Source organism: Podarcis vaucheri (assembly GCF_965113315.1).
Source record: "Podarcis vaucheri genome assembly, chromosome: 1".
NCBI classification, from domain to species: Eukaryota; Metazoa; Chordata; class Lepidosauria; order Squamata; family Lacertidae; genus Podarcis; species Podarcis vaucheri.
The window spans coordinates 135,270,360-135,292,415 of NC_138759.1; the positions used below are offsets into that span (position 1 = coordinate 135,270,360).

At 41.5% G+C, this 22,056-nt stretch overlaps 1 protein-coding gene across 4 annotated transcripts in view; it reads right to left on the bottom strand.

Annotated features, from left to right (window-relative positions):
- The window catches only part of ADARB1 (adenosine deaminase RNA specific B1), a 56,877-nt gene that overhangs the window by 14,807 nt on the left and 20,014 nt on the right, over window positions 1-22,056 (bottom strand). Inside the window, exons 1-6 of one of the 4 annotated variants that reach the window (XR_014223797.1) lie at window positions 19,775-19,839; window positions 13,006-13,934; window positions 8,734-8,848; window positions 6,039-6,207; window positions 4,073-4,221; window positions 3,269-3,437 (exon numbers count right to left, since the gene is read on the bottom strand). Coding sequence is in view for 3 of the 4 variants with exons in the window: in XM_082239379.1 (XP_082095505.1) it covers window positions 3,269-3,437; window positions 4,073-4,221; window positions 6,039-6,207; window positions 8,734-8,848; window positions 13,006-13,934; window positions 19,775-19,802 (1,559 nt within the window). In the remaining variant the exon portion in view is untranslated. Of the gene's footprint in view, window positions 1-3,268; window positions 3,438-4,072; window positions 4,222-6,038; window positions 6,208-8,733; window positions 8,849-13,005; window positions 13,935-19,774; window positions 19,847-22,056 lie in introns of those variants that run through there. The other 3 variants (XM_082239379.1, XM_082239380.1, XM_082239378.1) reach the window with 3 other exon arrangements.

Genomic DNA, 22,056 nt, shown 5'->3' on the forward strand with positions numbered 1-22,056 from the left:
GCCACTGTCCCTCCAAGATTTGTTCACTGCATTTTGAGAAAAGACATTTGCTTTCATATAACACGGCATACACCCGCTGAGTAGCTCTCTTTCTTTATTCTCTCTCACTGAAACTCCTTAACTCCCAAACAAACTCAAACCAATAACATATCCGTCCTCCCGCCGCCCCATCTCCCTCTGCCTTCAGGTGACATTCCCACAGGGAGACCTACATGGAGAGGATATATCTCTTCTCCCAACATTTTAGCCTATCAATACTAAACTCAAGTGTTTTCAGTCACACCTTAATCCCAAATGTATAAGTGAAAGATAACTGCAAACTCAGCATTGCCCAAGCAGTAAAGCTTATCTGAGTTTTATGCTCTTGTGAGTAACTGCACATCCATTTTCTATTTAACCATTTTGTCATGCCTAGTCACACTTTCCCCCACTGTTGAGGTTGAACCTGGGCAAAAATGGAGCAAGTCTGCAAACTTTCTGAATACAGCACCCAGGCCCCCCTGAAGGGGAAAGGGCAGGTACTCTTGCTCTGGGCCTGGGAGGGCTAAGCTGCTTGGGGGTCTTTGCCCGGCTGCTTTTTAGTTTGAGTTAAGCACCAGATTACACTGCCTCTCAATATTAACTTCATCGTAGACAGAATACCTTCTTTATATTGGGAAAAAACATTTAGAGAAGTTTCTTCTAGGCATATATAGCTTAAACACATGAATACAGTGGTGCCTCGCAAGACGAAATTAATTCGTTCCGCAAGTTTTTTCTTCTTGCGAGTTTTTCGTCTTGCAAAGCACGGTTTCCCATAGGAATGCATTGAAAATCAATTAATGCGTTCCTAGGGAAACCGCCTTCAGACCAGGTCCGGGGACAGTCCGTCCCCAGACCTTTTCTGAAGGCTGGCGGGGGAAGAAGGAGTTCGCCGCAGGGCTCTCCAAGCTGCGGATAGCAGCCTGCTGCCCCGCATGAGGGGCGCTGTTAAGCACAGCGCCCTTCGCGCGGGGCAGACACTCGCAGCTTGGGGAGCCCTGCGGGGAAGTCCTGCAGGGCTCCCCAAGCTGCGAATGTCTGCCCCGCGCGAGGGGCGCTCTGCTTAAGAGCGCCCCTTGCGCGGGGCAGCATGCTGCTATCCGCAGCCTAGGCAGCCCTCCGGGAACTCTTCTGAAGGCTGGCGGGGGAGAAGGGCTTTTCTTCCCACCGCCAGCCTTCAGAACAGCCTTCTGAATGTTGGCGGTGGGGAGCCCACCGCAAATCTTCAAAACAGGTCCGGGAACAGAGGAGAAGCGCTGCGCGCCTTCCCCTCTGTTCCCGGACCTGTCCTGAAGGCTTGCGGTGGGAGGAGGGCTTTCCTCCCCACCGCCAACATTCAGAATGCTGTTCTGAATGTTGGCGGTGGGGAGGAAAAACCCTCCTCCCACCGCAAGCCCCGGGAACAGAGGAGAAGCGCTGCACGCCTTCTCCTCTGTTCCCGGACCTCCCACCACAAGCCTTCAGGACAGGTCTGGGAACAGAGGAGAAGGTGCGCTGCGTTTCCCCGCTGTCCCAGGAGATTTCCCTATGGGCTTTCGTCTTGCGAAGCAAGCCCATAGGGAAATTCGTCTTGCGAAGCCTCTAAAAATCGGAAAACCCTTTCGTCTTGCGGGTTTTTCGTTTAGCGAGGCATTCGTCTTGCGGGGTACCACTGTACAAGTACTCAGAGGCTCAAAAGGAAATCTCAGTGCTGCACTAGGTTTATTTCCCTTGTCCTCTTAGTCCTTTTTCACTCCCCTCCATGTCCCACACTGTCCTCTGTGTTCTTTCTGTCCCTCTGTTCCCTACTGTGCATGAAAGACAAAATAAATGAGGGAGCTATAGGATGAGGTACGGTGCATAATTCACTGGCCAAGGTTCTCTGATTGATTTGTTTAACAGTCTCAGGGATTGCCAGGTGTAAAACAAGACAATTTTCCTCTAAACAATATAAAGCAGCACAATCCTATGTCTACTCAAATGTAAATCCCATGCACATCAATGGTGCTTACTCCCATGTAAGTGGGGTTAGGCTCCAATCCTTACTGTGCTAAATATCCGGAAAATCCAGCAAGCTTTGCTCTACAATCCTCTGCATCATTTTGATGCTTGTGGGGGTGGGGCAGGTTGCTAACATTCGTAATCCACACAACCAAGTGATTTGTGTTCTTGCTTCCAGAAACAAGGTGCCCCCCCCCCCCCCATAAAGCAAAATATTGCCCTTGCAAGAATATACCTAGTTGTTTGCTAAAATGGTACTTTCCCAGTTGGGTGTATGTGTAAAGCAACAATTTTTTTGTTTTAGAAAAGTGATTCACACTAAAGCTTGCTAATGGCGAAAAGGTCATGAAAGTGCTTTAAGCCCGTCCTCGTGTGCTGCACTGACTGGCCCAATTCAGGAGGCTGCTACCTGAAAAAACACCTCTTCTGGTGAGTGGACTGGACTTTAAGGGCATCTTCGCAGACTCTCCTCAGTGCCCCCTCCTGCTGAATTTGGAGAATGGCAAATTCAGGGGAACAGCAGTTTGCCTGCTTTACTAGACTTCGGAGACATCTGAAAACTTTCCCTCAAAGTGTTTTTAGCTGCAGTTTTAAGAGTAGCTGCTTTCACAGTTGGTGCTTTTAATATTCTCAATGGGAATTTTCTGTTCATTTAACCTTCTGTTTAAATTGGAATTTTGTTAATTAATGCAGTTTCAGTATTTGCATCTCGCAGTACTATATGCTGTGCCTTAATTGTAAGTGACCTAGAAGTATCTTGTGTTAAGTAACATCTACATTTAACAAAGAACAACGATAAATAGTTAAGTAAGAAAAGGCATGAACTCAGCCCTTTGTTGCTATCTTGAGTTTGTTTGCTTGGGGGGGGGGTCACACTTCTCCCCAATCCAGTTGTATTGAAAACTTGGACCTGACAATCAATTTCATTTGGCAATTCTTACTTCTCTTCCTGGGGACACTTTTAACGCAACTTCTCAGTCTGAAGCAGGAAATAGTCTCTATGTGTTGTCTCTTTCCCCTCTTTCTTTCCAACCACTCCATTTAATTTCCCCTCCTACCTAGCAGTCATGTTTTTTCCTTTCAGAGTTTCTGTGCCATTGAGTCTCCAGTCGCCTAGGGGGGTTTCCTCCTCTCTAGGGTGTTTTGTTTTTTTGCTTTAAGGGGTGCCAAGTAAGGTGTCTGATGGCATCCTGGCCCCCATGGGGTCACTGACCTGGGGACCCTCCACCTAGCAATATGGAAGTTGGACAAAGGAGAAACAGTTTACCTGGCTATCTTATCACTGCACGACATAGTAAGCAATCTTTCTCCCTGTAGGACTCCATCCCACGTCTGGATTGTAGTTGTAGATCTGACAGGGATTGTTCCTTCCCCAGATTCGATTTTCGTCCGTAGCTGTCCTCTTGCTTTCCGGTTTGGATGTCTGTCTCCCTGATCTAAGTGACAAAAGCAACCACTGTTCATGCAAGGAAAAACTATGCTTTCTAAGAAAATTCAGCCCTGTTTTCCATTACTCATTTGGGACGACAGCAGTTAGGAAAAAAGTGGTGTGAACTAAAACAAAAACTTCTAGAGTGCTTCATTTATAGAAAATCACATCCAATACTTTTTTGCAAGGCTTATTTCACACTGTTCTACATGGTACAACCTTTTATTTATTTTAACAGAATATCCCATTTTCAAACTGAAATTTCCAATATGGCTTACAAGCAACAATAAAGCCATGATAAAATGATCCATAGATGCATAACAAATTAATTCCTCCACAATCTGTGCATGCACACAAAAGCTCATACCAAGAACTAACTTAGTTGGTCTTTAAGGTGCTACTGGAAGGATTTTTTTTATTTTGACCAACATGGCTACCTATCTGTATCCACAATCTTTGTAATGTATGAAGTGGAACTGAGGTGTTAGCCCTCCTAGATAGTGTTGCTTTTATAATATGAAGAAAACTAAACAATTTAATTTTCAGTAAATAGCCAATCTAGATTTTCATAAACTACGAAAGCTATTTTCAATAAATTGTTTTCTCTCAAACATCCCCATTACTAGCTGAAACTTGTCGTACCTTCTTGTGCTGCTTCATGTGGTGAGAAAATCCGAGCGTCGCCACAAGGAGAGGTGCTGATATAGAGATGAAACTGTACATTTTCTCTCAATTTAAACCCGCTCCGTTCTGATTTGATAAATATAGATTTTTGCTGATCTTCCTTACTACTGAAACAAAGTGCAACAATGTTATTAAAAAGGTGTTTTGGTTTTTCTAATTACGACAAGCAAGACCCAAAGTTTACCATAACTTGATTTTAACTCTTATGGTGTAATACTCTAACTGAGTCTAGGATTGTTTTTTCTTACTTAGCTGAACATTTTGCTGAGCAAGTTCCACATATAGCAGAATGTGTAGGGCCCAAGCTCCTTTGTCTAACAACCTCAAGGAGCATTTTAATTTATCTAAGTTCTCCCTTTCCCATTCATTAAAAATTGCTGCAGAGAGAAATATAGGTATTACATAAAAGTGGGAAGATATACAGTTTAAGAGCACTGTTTTGTATCAATCAAGGTAAGTCCAATTTGCTCCAAACATGAAAATTTCATTTAAGCCAAGGTTCTAAGTTTTGTATGGTTGTTGTTTTGCTTTGTTTTGTCTTTTGCAAGGGCAATGGAATAAGATATCAAATATATACATCTGTTTCCATGTCTTATTGATCCATTTATAGTGGAAGCGTAATTAAATGAAGTCCCTAATTTGTCCAGAGGGATTAATCAGCAAAAGCTCAAATTTCCTATGATTCACTTGGAAGATCTGAAACCTCACTATGTACTAAATCAATTGCTGCAATGTTGGCATAGATACTGCAACAGTCAGGTATAAAACTGTTCACTGTCATATACTGCTCAATATTACCTATCTTAATTCTTGTCATCACTGCATCCTGCCTAATGGCCTCTCCAAAAGGCTTATTGAATAAGACCAAAGAGAACATTTCTGGGCCCTCCCCGAATCCGGAACTTTTTGGATCTTATACTATTGACATTAGCCTGAGCAGTTGGTTGGGCATAAAAGAACTAGATAGCCTGGAAGAAGTCGGGGCCAAATTGCATAACTCATAATGATTTTATGACAGTCTCCAGGACAAAAGTCCTCTCTGTGCCAAGTGACAATTCTGTGGACAAAATATTCTTTTGTTTACAGTAATGAAGTATATTTAGAGATAAGAATGTATTATCCGCAATCTGTTTATCTGAAATAAATTTTGATCATAACTGATACAAAAGCTACTTATTATTTTGAGCTTTGAGGCTATTAAGGATGTAAACATGTTACCTTCCGCATTCAGGAGGGAGGTTTGCTGACACATCTAAACTGGGGTGCCATCCCTCCCCTGTTTGAGTACGACTGTTATTTTTGCTTCCCTCCAAATATAGGGGATCATCCCATTTTGCCTCTACATACTTTAAGGCCCCTAAATTAAAAAGCAGTTTCCAGGATGTAGCAGAGGGAGCCACTCAAAAGGAAACAGATATTTTAAAAACCAATATAAACATATAGATTTCACCCAGATGCACTTTATTTTATTTATTTGTTTGTTTCATATAATTTATAAACCACTCAGAGGGTTTATATTCCAGCTATTCTTCTGGTCACCAATTCTGACTTTTAATGTACGCTTCAACGTAAAACAAACCATATGCTTCCAACTGTCAGTTCAGCATATGTTAAATATGAAATCTTACACATTATGAATTCTTTGAAAAATAAAAGGGCAGGATAGCACCAATGCAGGACAGTTTATGCCAAAGATGTAAAGAAATATTTATACTAATGCTAGTGTCATATCCATGTTCCAGAATAAGGCCACTAGCTATCCATTTCTGCTGATATTAGGACCCCGGCACCATTTATCTGAAGTTATCATCACAGAACCTCACAGGATCACATCCCAAGACTGTAATCCTAAGCACAATGTGATCAATGGAACTTTCTTCTGTGCTGAAAACTGGGATGCAAGGGAATTGCTCTTTAAACTTACCATAAGAGCAGTTCAAGTTGTGTATAGAGAAATTTAAGCAAGCATCTACGTGCTATAATTTCTGCATGGCAATCGTTCAATGCAAGACCACGATCACTCATATATTCTCCATTAATGCATTTTGTTCCTGTAGAAACACTTATAACCTGAGCATCTTTCACATCAGTACCTGGGAAGACAAGTTTTAAAAGGGAAAGCATATAAAGATATTTTTAGAAGACTTGTTTGGTGAAATATGGTAGCCTTCTTGAATGTCTTCTTGAAGGTGTGGCTTGGGGGACCATACTGCACCAGACAACCTTCAGCTACATCCTAGTCATATATATTCTGAAGGCATACTTGGGGTGGAAATGAAGTCACACTAATATCTGTTCATGCAACTTAGAATCATAGAATCATAGAATCATAGAATCATAGAATCATAGAACCATAGAACCATAGAGTTGGAAGAGACCACAAGGGCCATCGAGTCCAACCCCCTGCCAAGCAGGAAACACCATCAGAGCACTCCTGACATATGGTTGTCAAGCCTCTGCTTAAAGACCTCCAAAGTAAGAGACTCCACCACACTCCTTGGCAGCAAATTCCACTGTCAAACAGCTCTTACTGTCAGGAAGTTCTTCCTAATGTTTAGGTGGAATCTTCTTTCTTGTAGTTTGGATCCATTGCTCCGTGTCCGCTTCTCTGGAGCAGCAGAAAACAACCTTTCTCCCTCCTCTATGTGACATCCTTTTATATATTTGAACATGGCTATCATATAACTTGGGTTGCCTTTAAAATTCTGGAACTACATAAAAATTCAGCAAAGTATTAAAAACTACAGAACCTCACATTTTGTGGTTTGAGTGTCAATTACTCAGTTTGGGGGTGGCACAAAATGCTGGGTTTGTAGCACAAAACGTTGGCATCAGTTTGGGGGGAATCCTGAATTTGTGGGTAACACATTAATGAAGCTCTTCTGGAACAGACATCTAATCTAGCAGGTTCCTCTTCTTGGTTTGTCTGTGTCTCTCCCGCCCCCCGCCAACAAACTCCAAGAGGACTAGGTTGGGAGACTCTATCCACCCACAACGGCAATATCGCTCCATTTTCTATGTGCCTCTTCATCCAAACACCAAACCCTCCTCCCCACTCATTTACCTGCTTTGTACAAAAATGAAACAGATTTAAACTGCTGCTGCCACATGAAGTTTGAGCTTAAAATTGGGGTTCTATTTCAATCCAGTAGACATTTTAGCTAACAATTAAAGCAAATGTTTTACTTTACTGGGACAGAAGATTCAATTCTAACAAAAAATAAATTCCTCCCTTGTCAACTTTAGTATGCTAGGAATCAATTTTTTAAAAGCTAAATTTTGAGTGCTTGTCTAATGTATGCTGGGTACTGCTTGCAGAACACTAGAAACCACGATGAGATTGGGTTTCTTGATAGAACCAATGCTTTCCAGAAACATTCTCTGAAGACTCAATGCCCAGCCATATACGCCTGGCATCCTGTATAAAAGAAAGGATCAGACCCTCAACCGGAAATTCCAGCCTCCGGCCTACAGTCATTGGTTACTAAAAGGGAGAGAGAGAGATTTTTCTCCCTCTTGCATAATACTAGGATATGAGCTCATTCAACGCAGCTGAGGGTTCAACCATACTTCTGCTTGCCCTGTGCCGAGAAAGGACAGGGCTGAGCAGTTTTCTGCTTGATCTGCACTTTCTGAGTGTTTCCAGCCCTTGCCCCACTCCTTTCCCAGGCAAAACCCATTCATTAGTTTTAAATCAGAACTAATGGCAATCTGCAGAAAATCCAATTGCCCTTTGCTTCGATGGAGTGCTAAACCATGGTTTTCCCCAGAGGAAAGCAGGAGGGCAAGAGGAAGTGTGGAAGATCCAGGACAGACAAAAGGAACATAGTTAAAGTATCAAATTCACTACCACATGATATTGTGATGGCCATCCATTTTTATGGCTTCCAAACAGCACATGCACTACCTGCCATGCCTCTGACTACAAGTCGGGAGAGGGCTGTAGTGTTTTGCTGCATGGTCTCTATGAGAACCATGACAGAGTGGCTGCCAAGTCTCATCAAGTCCAATGACAATTCCCCCTTCCTTCTGATCCATGTGGGTACAAATGATACCACCAGATTCATGGAAGATGGAGCAAGTTTGTTTTCTGCTGCTTCAGAATGTAGGATCCAAACCAATGAATTCAAATTACAAGAAAGGAGACTCCAGTTCAACATTAGGAAGAGGCTGCAGAGCTTGCCTCACAAGAAGGAAATGAATTTTTATTAAAAATGAAAGCTATGTTTTTTGTACAAGGACACACTCCTAATATTTGCCAAGAGAGAGAACCTAAAAATGTCACTCCTCTGACAGCACGGATTCTGTCAGTGAAATGGGAAGAGAAGCCATTTTCAATGCTTCTTCCTCCTACCTCTAAATCTGTTCCCCCACCATCTAGAAGCCTCAGCACTACCTGAGCAACACCTCTCGATACAACCTGTTACATTTAGAGACAAGCAGTTTGGACGAAATTTCATAATCCTATTTTATGAATGAAGAGATCTCAATATTTTAAAGCAATCGAAACTATATATAAAAGGTAAATATCCATTCACCTTTACCATTTTATTTTGTAAAAACAACAGAGGACAAAAGGCCGTATCAGTTGGGGAGGCATGTTTTTGGTTTGTTTTTACCTGTTGTCATGACTACTCCAGATAGCACTTTTCTACGTGCATGGGGCGATGTAAAATTATCTGTCAAATCGCTGAATTTATCTACCACCAAGCGTGCAACAGCATCAGCTAAAACCTGCAAAAATCACACAAATATATTGGACAATTCATCAAAACAGAGCTGCCTTTAAAACATTTCAAAATGGATTTAAAAACCTGTATGGTATTTTTTTTTAATTAGTTATTAAAGTTCTATACTGCTGTTCATCCAAGGATCACAGGGAATCTTTGTAATATTTACTAGAATTGATTGGTGCTGTTGTTTCGAATTACTGCTGATTCAAAGTGTTGAAGAGTTTATATCCATGCCCTTCAGGCACCTTTACAAACTATGCTGTGTTTTATGGAAGCCCTTAGTGCTGATCATGGAACAGATAATTTTAAATTCAGGGAATGAGGCTGCATGCACAACATTCAATTTTTAACAAGGCTCTAGCCTTCATTATGAGATCTTCTGTAGAAATTTTGAGGTATCTAAGATGGTATTTCCATGGAATGCATCGATAATTGGCTTGTAAAGCATATTCAAAGGGTAAGAACTAATGGAATTCAAACCAGAAAGTTGTACCAAGTGGTGTTCCATTGAGGTTGGTCTTGAGTCCATTATCATTCATTACATTCATTAGTGACTTGAATGGAGTGAACAGTACCGCAACCAGATCTGCAGAGAATGCCAAATTTGGAGGGATTGCAAATACTTTGGTGGATCATGTAAGTTTATAATATATATATAGATATATATATATAACAGAAACTGAAAAGCCAAGCAGACTACAATAAAGCATAAACTGAACATATTAAATATAAATATATAGAAAAAGACACAGAGTCATAAAGTGGTAACTCTTTGGCTAAACATTAAGACCAGCAATGAGGATTTTGAGATTAAAGTGAATTGTAAACTGAGTACAAATTAAACGTATGCTTTGGGGGTGAACTGTGCCTTGTATGTAGAATTATACAAATTTATGGGTGACATGCAACTGAGAAGAGTCTTCGTTGCTTGAGGAATAGGTTGGAGAAGGGTTTAGATCTAGGATCTCCTGTCTCATAATGTAATCTTACATTGCCTGACCCTTAAGGATCCCTTGCATTATGCGAGAGCGGCATAAATATACCTTCTAAATATACCTGTTATAATAGGATTCAAATTTAACTTGCAGGAGATTTTAAGCCTCGTTAAAAGTGATTAAAAAAACACTCACTTTAAGAACTGGGCCATTGTCGGACTTCCTAACAATCTATGATTGATCTGGAATATTCTAAATTAACATTCTTGAAAGGATAAAAACAATTGGTATTAGTTATAGAAGTTTACAATCTGAAACAGGTGGGGAACCTTTTCTAGCTCGAGGGCTGCATTCCCTTCTGAGTCACTTTCCAGAAAAAAATTGTTTTAAAGGCTGAGTACATTTTTAGGAGGGGACGCGGGTGGCGCTGTGGGTTAAACCACAGAGCCTAGGACTTGCCGATCAGAAGGTTGGTGGTTCGAATCCCCGTGACAGGGTGAGCTCCCGTTGCTCGGTCCCTGCTCCTGCCAACCTAGCAGTTCAAAAGCACGTCAAAGTGCAAGTAGATAAATAGGTACCGCTCCAGCGGGAAGGTAAACGGCATTTCCGTGCACTGCTCTGGTTTGCCAGAAGCGGCTTAGTCATGCTGGCCACATGACCCGGCTGTACGCCGGCTCCCTCCGCCAGTAAATCGAGGTGAGCACTGCAACCCCAGAGTTGGCCACGACTGGACCTAATGGTCAGAGGTCCCTTTACCTTACATTTTTAGGGGGGGTTAAAACAAAAGCATAAAGTGAGTGGAAAAGTTTCATGTAAATTCTCTCTGATTGTTTGGATTCCACTACTACTCACACTATCATTTACACAGCACTCTTAATTTATAGTCACAGCAGCCATACGTAGGCTATAGTATGGGCACAAAAAATAGTGTGACAAATGGAATTAAGGTCACTTAACATACTACCGTGTATTTCCATGTATAAGATGACCATTTTCTTGAAAATCTTTCGTGATAAATTGGGGGTCATCTTATACATGGGTTAATGCGGTAAGTAAGCAAGGGCTGATGGAGCTGCGGCAGTAGCAGGGGACGGAGGCAAAGGGGCCGCTTGCCCGCTCTTCTCAGTTTAGGAAGAGTACATGGTGAGTCCTCTACAAACTTACAAAAGATACTCAACAACTGTTTTTGCAATTTCCCAAAAAAATCCCAACTTTCTTAATTTTTAAATTTCTTAATTTGGCGCTCCCCAAAATACACGGAAAAATACGGTATTTACCAGGAAATCAATATGACCTATGTTCACTTTCATTCTTTTCAAACTGAATCAGGAGCTTTATAGGCTTCAAAGAGTTTGTATAAAAATACTTAACAGCTATTGCCTCTCCATCTTCCCAAACCTGTGGCTAATGTATGCAGAAGGAAGAATGAGACGACAATCGGAGGAGGCGGTGCCTGCAGACAGCTCCCATGGCAGCTGACTCCATGAGATCTAGAAGGGGGCATCAGAAGGTCACTTCCCACTGACCCCTCCTGCAGGATCATGTTCCCTAACCCCTGTAAGTTTTCCATTGTTCTTTCTACCACCCCCGAATTCCAGTACTTAGTTGCTCTGACTGGTCATCCTGGTTGCTTATTTTCTCTCTCTCTTCATGTTGCCTATTTCTGACCTTCAGTTGCGATGTGTGGTTAATGATGCTCAGGCAGTGACGTCTGATAACCTCAGGTACCACAGCATTGTGCAAGCTAGGTTTGGGAATCGGAGCAGTGTGGGCTTCACCACATGCTTCCTTTGGAGGCCTGCTTGACAGCACAGGTGTATTGTGTTCAGCTAAGACAGATCTATGAGCAACACTGCACTGAACTGGAGGAATTAAAAATGCTACCTACCACAAGTTTCTTGATCCAGCAAGATGGTGGAGGCAATGCTCATAGTTTCATTGCTTCCAGGATCCCTAGTCTCCCCTCTACAAAGGCAAGGTAGCCATACAGTGGGAAGATGAGTGGCACCACAGAAAGTATGAGCACTAATTTCTCTCATAAAATTGCATGTAGCACTGCATTCTATAAAAAATAGAGCAAAGTATACTACAGTATATGGACATTGTTAGAATGGGATCAAAACCTGCCCCCAAACATTGGAGTGTCAGGAATAGGGACATATTTGTCTCCTGCAGAGACCATGGAATAAAATAAGGGGTGGTATCCAACTAAAAACTTCTGCTAGCGCAAGGACTTTTGGCCATGCAATAAAACTTACTCTCCCTCTCCTCTCCCCACATATCCTCCTTAAATCTGTTCTGGGGGTTCCCTCAGTCCTTCAGAACAGATGTAGGGAGGGAGCAGGAGGAGAGGAGTGGGAGGGAAGCTCCACTGAACAGGCAGAAGTCCTTGCACTCAGGGAAAAATATGGTTAGGCACTGCCCAGGGGTTGAACCATTTACAGGGTCCAGTGGGTGGGTGGCTTTTTTCAACTCTACTGTGAGCAGTTGGGGGAACAATGTGCCTATGTGTGATTCTTTACCATCTTCCTCAGAAGAAAATGACAGTCTTTCGCCTCAAGCGAGAACTTTAAAGGGGTTCCCTCAGGGTCTGTGTTGGAGTAGAGGCAAACACTATCTATTGAACAGACTTGTCTCTGATGGCAGAGTTCCCAGTGTATGGATGGGGCGAAGGGGGGCTGCTACTAATGTCAGAGGTACAACGGTATACCAGTGTAGTTAGCCCTTAAAAGATGTTGTTGCCTAGGTAAGTCACACCAATCCTTGCCTCTGTATATCCAGTTCTGTGTAGCAGAAACTCCTTTCTGCAGAGCTGCACATTGCTATTATACAAGGCAATGGTGGCTCATCAGCAAAACAGCCCTGCTGCATTGGAAATACATCACCTTATAATGCCAGGGAAATGCTACAGTTCGTGACATTGCAATGATGTGCAGTTCATGTATACTGCATTCTGCTTCACCTGCTCATTCAGTCAAATCATACATTAGGTTAACTTAATATCTCAGGAAGTATAAAATATTCTGCCCATTCACCGCATCAAACATAAGAGAATTAGCAGTACAACTGGATATTTTGTACCCCTGCCAGAAATAACACACTGAAGGAACCCAAGTACAACAAAAACCTATTTAAGCACTGTTAAAACGAAAGGTTGTAACTTCAGTATTTTTTAATTAACTCATTAGCCCATTATAACACATAAAGGGGAATGTTTTCTCACCTGAGGCAGGTGTAACTGAAGTCCTTCACTAGGAATAGGTTGGTGAGATGGTGTTTGATCCAACTGCATGTTAAACAAGGATGCAAGAGCTGACTGAGCAGCCCGTGCTTTTGCAAGTTTTTTGTTTCTTCCAGATCCTTCAAACGTTTGGCCATCCACTGACACAGCCATTACAAAATTCTTAGCGTGACTCTCTCCACTTTCTGAGAGAAATTCATACTTTAAGCCTGGTCGAAGCTCATTCAGTATCATGACTGGATTCTTCCCACTTGTTGAGGGGTATGGCGATGGAGTAGGGAGAGACGACTGTACAAGGCTACAGGCCGCAGAAGATGACAAATTATAGTCTGCACTGGAGCTAAAGGAACCATCTCCGTTGGAATCCAGATAAAAGGAAAGATCAGACTGGGCGGGGTTTTCAAAGCCATTGAAGAGGGTATCTGGGAAATCTGCCTGATCAGAGGTGAAGTCCGTATTTACGGAAAGAGTTCTTCCCATGGCAAGATGTGCTTCGGAAGCATTTGGAAACTGAACAAAGGACCTCAGGGCCTTCTCAGCTGCATGGAGCTTGGCTTTCTTTTTTGTAGGGCCGGAGCCTTCAAAGAGCTGCCCATTAACCTCTACTGCCATCACAAAAATAGGGGCATGAACGGGTCCAGTTTGGGAGAGAAGCTTGTACTGCAAGCCAGGCTTGATTTCATTCAGCTGCATGAGAGCATTTTTGGGCAAGACCGGCCCTGGTGTTTTCTTCCTTTTCTTTGTGCGGAACTTGGCGTGGCCATTGCTTCCCTCTTCCAAGGGTCGTTTCCTGCTGCCAGCGCCACCACCATTGGAGAGCTGGTTCCCCTCTCCGGCGCCTTGCACACTCCCATCTTTAGGTGAAATGTTGTCCATGTTGCGGTTCTCTTTAACATCAATGCTGCCTGAACCTGTGGTGCCCAGAAAGAGTAACTTACAATGCCTTCGTTGCAGGACCTTGTAAATGTAAAATTTACAGATTCCTTTATCTATCTTTGCAACTGGTTAAGTGATGTGTGCTCAAATATTAATATCTTTATTAGGTGTAATAGGCAACTCAGAAACATACACTGAGTAAATATTCAGACATCTGATATTGGCATATGCTGATAAAAAGTTTTAATTCTGCACCAAAACACCTATTAGTATTTATATGTTAAATTACCCTCCCTAATTCTAAAACAAAAATAAATGAGCCAGTAACTGCCAAAATGTTGTAACCCCAATTTACATTCATTTAATATCCAATTAACCTCAAACATCAGAATCCACAGGGCAATCACTTAAGATTATCTATGCAGGTAATATCAGGCACCTGCTCATCTGTATATTGAGGAAGATCCCTCTTCCTTTGAAAAAAATGACTAACTCAATGCATCTTATTGAGAAAAGAAGAGTATACTATTTCTTGCCTGCAAACATTGAAGTTATTGACTTATACAGTAAAACCTGCTTTGTGCTTTATGTGGTATTCATGTTACACGGGTGCTCCAGAGCAGTCAACTCCAGAAGTAAGCTGAATGCAGGATCGCTGTTTAAACAAAGGGCTGGTTTACAGGTGACACTAAAGAATGAAGTTTCTAAACCAGAAACTTCAAATCACAGGTTAAGAACCAGGCTTGTTTAACTAATCCAGCCATAGGCAAACTCGGCCCTCCAGATGTTTTGGGACTACAATTCCCATCATCCCTGACCACTGGTCCTGTTAACTAGGGATCATGGGATTTGTAGGCCAAAAATATCTGGAGGGCCGAGTTTGCCTATGCCTGAACTAATCAGAACTTGTTTTAAACTACAGTCTAAACCAGGATATTTTGAAAATAAACGCTGCCAAGTCCTTCTGCCAGCCATGCAAGAGGAGAAGGAAGCTCAGACGCATTCCAATTTGTGCACCTAGGGCTAAAGCATGGTTTAGCATTATGTGCACCATAGCCCTGTCTGTGGTTAGCTGAGTAAGGGAAACTGAAAGTAAAGGCTCCCAAAGTCCTCCTCCCAGCCCATGCGCAGAGTGCTCCATGGTGAAACGTTACATCTGAATGCAGTGAATATGCGGAAGGCAAATTGGGTGAACATGTTCTCTAAAGACATTGAGGGAACAAGAACATGGCAGAAAGCCAAGTCCCTGACACTGAGTGCTCACAGGCATTTGACGCCTGCATGCGTGGAAGTCCCTTCACCTTGATTCTGAATGTGCAGCTGCCAGAGGGCAGACCAGAAGACAGTGGCATGCTGGAACAGCCTCATGTGCTGGGGGGATGTTTGAAGCAGGTTACTGAAACACCCTTAAATTCATATCCCTGAATATACAGCGGGCATCTTTCTTATAAACCCACCATCATGTAGCAGGTAAACATATTCTAAGTAAATAGTATTTACTTTATGACATTTACATTTCTAAACACAAATCCCAACATATGCAGTGGAGTTCTCCGTTATAATCTCACTGTCATGTAATGTGCAAAGGTGTTCCAATTAAGAGATTTTGTAGTGGACTTAAAGATAAGATAGATCTATCTATTTGTAGCTTTCAGCATCCATCTGAAGGTACAAACCTGCGGGGATGGAACAGTAAAATAGGGTCTTTAAAAACCCCAGCCTCCACCCCAACCCCATGACACAAAGGTGCTGTAGAAGGATGCACACAGACATGTCTTTCATGTCACTGGTAGGAGAGGATACTTTTCTTTCAGCTCAATTCTCCCACCCCATGATTGCTTCACCACCAAAGTTGGGCCCAAGCCCACTGCAATAATCAATTATTGGAATCCACCCCACCCCCCAGAAAACAAATTCTCATACCTTGTTCATCAGCAATTATATGCCATTTCCTATTGGAACCCCCTACTGTTACAAACTGCTGCTCAGCCACAGTCACATATAAAGCTACTAAATAAATAAACAAGACCCTACTTTGAAGCAGGTAGATGGAATATGTAAACTTCAAATTCTAAAAGACTAGAATTCCAACTGTCCTACTAACCAACTAGGCACCTTATCATAAATACAGGCAATCTTCATTTTGCGCGGGGCTACATTCCAGATCCCTGCGCATGTCGGCGGGGCCCGCGTAAAGCGTTCTGCCCCGTCCTCATTCCACCCTTTTAGTGACGTTCTAGGGTCACTTCCAGGTTGGGCTCCGTGCATGTGTGAGCGATTGCGTGTCAGTCGGGAGTTGCCTGTATTAAACATAAAACTTTTCAAGAGCTGTATATTCAGAATGTTAAAAAAAAGGTTATTGGGGGCAGTAAACTTATTTGACTATATTAAAATACTTATCTGAACATTACATTAGATAGACATAATACTTTTAAACACTGATGCCTTCGTAGTAATACAGAAATTCAATTTTCTAAACACTTTGTTACAAATGGCAAGCTTCTTTAAATATGCCAAACATGAAGCAATACAATTAAACATAAAATAAATTCTACTTTGCCGAAGAACCCCACCCAATCTCAGATGCCTATAATATATTCACACCATTGAGGAGGCATGATTAAGATTCAAAATTTGCTGCTCTGGAAAGTATATTTAAATTTGTGTTAAATCCTACAATTAAAAGCACACAGACACCACTTCACCCAGTTGACAAAGTTGATGGAACAGTTATTAAATTTTCATTTATAACATCCTCCAGCAAAAGCTCGATAAGTTACTCCTTTCGGTGCTCAAAATAACAGAAAATTAAAAGAGAGTGGATAGAAACATACAGGTTAAAAAGAGAAGAAATAAATGTAAAATAGTGGCAAATAAAATGAAAGGAATCAATAGTTTTTCATATTTTTAAGAACTATTTCCTTTGAAACACGTTCTGTTATATCTTAAATTTTACCTCAAATAGAAAATTTTATATGTGTACAGACATAGCCTTTTCAGAGCAGTTACATCTGCACAAAATGCTATTAAGCACACAGTTGATATTATTTGCAACATAGCAATAGCAGCAGATCAGACATGCAGATTTATTCCACCTTGAGGGAATAAATTTAAGACTGATGTGTAAGGTGATGATCCTAGAGACACACATTTGCAAGTAACCTCCCCCTTCAAGCATACATGATCGGAACCAGATTAACAAGCAATTCAGTTCCTTAGAGAAATTTATAAAATAGATTGTTCAAGATGCAGGCTTTTCGTTAACCAGTCCTGAAATGATGAAGACAGAACATTCGGAAAAAGGGCTAGTCCTTGAAAGAAGCTAAGGAACATAAATACCCAGCCTGTTGAAATATTTGCTCTTGAAAATCATTTTCCAATTAAGCATAAACTTCCATTTGAAAACTATAAATTCAAACATTATAGGTTTCAGTTTTTTTAAGTCCACTGCTCCTTCTTTTCTTTCTTATTAAGTGCTGAGGCTTTCAAAAATGCTTAGCCGCACACTTTCTTTCCAAAAAGGAGCTTTTGTGAATTTTTGGGCATTTGATTTGCAAGCAGGGCAAAATTAATTGCCAGAGCTCTAGTGTCAAATCACTAAAATGACAGCATAACTGTATGATGTTTTCAAACAGTTCATGTGGGTTTTTTGGGGCACATCCCATCCTACACACTTCCTCTTTCTTTATGAGTTATTGTTCGGGCCTTTAGATCCTTAAATAGAAGACAAGTGATTTGCAAAATGTGGTACTGAATTAATCAGGAGCAGTCTATGAAAATGTCATATAAATGAAGATAGTCATTTTAAAAACACAAAGTGTGGGAAATACTTTTGGTATTTCTCATTTCATCAACTCAAGAGCAATATGCATAGCACACACATCATCCACAGTCTTCAATCATACAAAGATGTGATTCTTTATGTATTCAATGACCAAAATGCGAAGAGCTATTGAGCGGCAATGGCTAGCAAGATTTTTTACTTTTATATTTAGAACAGTTAGCATTTAGTCATAGAATCGCAGAATTGTTCTCTTCATTTCAGAGTACTATGTGTACAATGCACAGGCCGCAAACTCCCTGGGTTTGTAGAATTAATTGTGTGGTTCTTTGGATCTTCATCAGTATATTTTTGCTCTCTCTTGTATTGTACAGACAAATAAAATGCAAAAAGGGGAATTATCCCCCCAAGAGAAAGACTCAGGCTGGAGATTTGACTTTTTCAGAAAGTCAAAAATGGCATGGTGGAGACAGGATTGCTATGGTATAAACAATTATGCAACATTTGTTGGTGGCAGAAAGAGGTATACAATTTCCGGAGAGGTTGTCCTGTTAGTCTCTTGCAGACAAAACAATGAGTCTTGTGGCACCTTAAGGATCAACCAATTTATTACGGCATGACCTTTTGTGGAGGGCAGTCCACTTCATCAGATGAATGAAGTGCATATATGATAAAATGCTGACACTCTGCTCCAGTGCCACCAAGTAGGGTAGCTCACTGGCAACAGGCACACACTCATGTTAATTGCCACTACCTGCTTGTCGCCTAAGCCAGGGCTTGCGGGAGTCCTACTGACATATGGAGTCTTCTCAGAAGTAGGGAACTCCCCTCCCAATCTCCCATCCACTTTAGCCCAGTAACACATCTCAAACATCAAAGCAACATGGGGGCACAGTACTTGTGTTCAGAAACCCATACAGTCAACAAATCAAAAGGAGTATTATACACTATATGAGAATATTGGTCTATCAACAACTGGGCAAACCAGGCCATGTGTTAAACATGCTTTCCTTCTTTTTCACATATGCTCATCTGTATCAGGCTTCTCCAACCTGGAAGGCTGATATACATCAGAAGCAAGGGAGGTGCCTGACCTATGGTTGCAACTATGCCATACTTCCACAAGAAGGAAAATGCTAGCTAAAATGTTCCCAGAATAAAAAGAGAGAAACAATCATGACATTATTCACAGCTGTTGAAAAGTGCTATGGTCTTTAAAATGGCTAAAACCAGCCAAAAAACCAAAGGGGTATAAAAACCCACCTCGTGATCCCAAATGATACTGAAAATATGGTGTTACTGAAGTCTGGCTGGTTTCACAAAACCATTGCAGGTGCACATTTTAATGACATGCCCAGGCATTGAGCACAAATACTTTAGCACTTAGTAGTAAAGGCAGATAAGAAGGGATCGTTAACCCTTATACTTTTGGCAGGAAATTCACATATGCATCCATGAAAAATTGCTACCTTGTCTGCTGTGGTAGGTAAGCAGGAACCAGGTATCAATGCACATTACCCAGGAACATGTATTCTAATGGTAGTGAAGATCTGCTATGACATCAGTCCTATAGCCAACATTCTTAGATATCCTAGAAACTGCATTTTAAAGTGAAAACTGACTTAAAGGAACGGAGGATGAAAGTTAGGAAGGTCAACAATAAAATAAAAAGGTGTGACTCAGTGACCACAGAAATTTAAGCAAGACTATGCACATCTATTCAAAAGTAAACCACATCAAATACAGTTAGGCTTACTCTCAGGAAACTGTCTAGGACTACCACCTTGGGCTTAACTTAGTGGGGCTTAGTTCTGAGTAAACATGCATACCGTTGGGCCTGCACACCCACTGAAGACAACAGCTCCTAAGCACATGAAGCATTTAAAACTTATTAATTTCAGTGGTAATTCAGTATTCTTTTTCCAGGACTGTACAAATTATTATAACATAATTCTTTCCATAGAATAAAAGTAGGGAACTCCTCTGAATGTCAGGCGGGATTAGAAGCAAAAGGTGACTGACTTGAAAAGGGCAAGCACTAAGCAGCTGCAGAAACAGTAATGGGTTTAGCACTGTATAACATGAACATCTTACTCATATTCTCTTCATCATCTATGTCCATTGTGAAAAAGTTCTTCAGCCTCTAGACTGGTGTAGAGTTTCCTTCTGGAAGACAAAATGTGGAATCTTAGTTATCTGTATATTTTGAATGTTTCAGCTTGCGTGATTAAGATGTCTGAGAATTAGACCAAAGTAGCTAATTTTCCAATTTACCTCTGACCTGTTTTTATCCAGCTTGAAGAATATATTATGTATCCCACACTTTCTTAAAAACAAGGGGTAGGGTTTTTTCTACATGAGATTTCCCCATTTTTATCCTAATAAAAGCTCTGAGGTAGAAACTGACTGAGTGGGGATTTGTACTCAGAGATTTCTGGTGGAAGATTATAACCATTAAGGAAGGGGCAGCTAACCATCTCCAGACCAAGGCCACAATGAACCACAGCCAGCTTTCTGGAGGCTGAAGTGGGGGTGGCAAGAATGGCTGTTAGCTGCCTTCTAAAAGGGGATGCACTGGAACTGTCATATACAGTGGTACCTCGGGTTACATACGCTTCAGGTTACATACCCTTCAGGTTACAGACTCCGCTAACCCAGAAATAGTGCTTCAGGTTAAGAACTTTGCTTCAGGATGAGAACAGAAATCGTGCTTGGGCGGCGTGGCGGCAGCAGGAGGCCCCATTAGCTAAAGTGGTGCTTCAGGTTAAGAACAGTTTCAGGTTAAGTACAGACCTCCGGAACGAATTAAGTACTTAACCCGAGGTACCACTGTGTGTGTGTGTGTGTGTGTGTGTACACACACACACCACAACAATGGAAGCATCATTTAAATAAATAAATAAAGACAACAGGGGAAGGGGGGGCACAAAATCACATTTGGGTGGACAGATATAGCCCACAGGCCACAGGTTAGCAACTCCTACACTATACCAAGCAGATTGCATGATCAGCCCAGAGCTACACTGCCTGCTTTCCTAATTCTTGGCCACTTCCTAATTTGGCCACTGCTGCCAAATGTGTGACTTTTGAATCTCTGAATCTCCCGATCATTATCTGATGTTGAAAAATACATACATTAAAGACAATTAGCAATATATCACATCCATACTGGGTACTTTCTTGTCATATGCGGCAAGATGCCAACTATGCCTATCCTTGGTTGTTTAGAACAGTATTTTTATTGTATTTTCAATAAAGTGCAGCTAAAGAAAAACAGTCCATTCGCAGAGGTTATTACAAAGCATACATAGCTTGATACACAGAAGAGATAGGCTTGGAATCACATAAAGGCAGGGGGAGAAATAAAAAGGTCAGTTTGCCTTTTTCAAGTAGTAGACTCCCAGTCTGGAAGGACAGGGGTGTCTGCTCTGCACACACATAAAGCATCCTCATGCAAATTTCTGTATTTTGCTTTAAGATGTACTGTTCCTGTGTCTATATTTCACACTGCATTGAAAAAAGTAAATCTTTTTATGCTCAAGTAAAAGACTGGTCTGATTATTAGTGAAAAGGGGAGAGGAAGGGTAGCAAATCCCAGGTGCCCAGATAGGATTCCAAATAGGCTTAACAGCCTTATTCCCTGCTCTATTGCTGTGCAAACTATTAAACTCTACTGCAAAAGGCTTTAAAGAGACAGTCAAGCCTCACAGATTTGAATGTAGGTCCATTCAAAGTTATCTAAGGATGTCCAGTGAAATGAGTGCTGCAGAGGTTTTTGAATGCTGACAAATTTTTATCACACTTAGTATCCTATGGACAGAGTCACTTATATGATGTCTCAGCATAAAGTCAACTTTATATGTATGAATACATGTTGCAAAGAAAGTGATTTAATTTTGTTGCCAAGGGAGCAGATAAAACTTTTTCCGCCTGACTGACTACTGACCTAATTCTGCAGCCTTGCATTCAAACTGTGCTCAGAATCGTTTCTGCTTAAGAATAGCAACCCTGAGTGTCTAGGGGGCAACATGAGTAAAACATTATTTATCTTTACAGTCGAAAGCTCTTCTGTAGCTTGCCCCTTACACTTTCAAAATATATTTTCTTATACTACCTATGCTAGTTAAAGGTAAAGGGACCCCTGGCCATTAGGTCCAGTTGTGCCCAACTCTGGGGTTGCAGCACTCATCTCACTTTATTGGCCGAAGGAGCCGGCGTACAGCTTCCGGGTCATGTGGCCAGCATGACTAAGCCACTTCTGGCAAACCAGAGCAGCAAACAGAAACGCCATTTACCTTCCCGCCGAAGCGGTACCTATTTATCTACTTGCACTTCGTGCTTTCGAACTGCTAGGTTGGCAGGAACCTATGCTAATT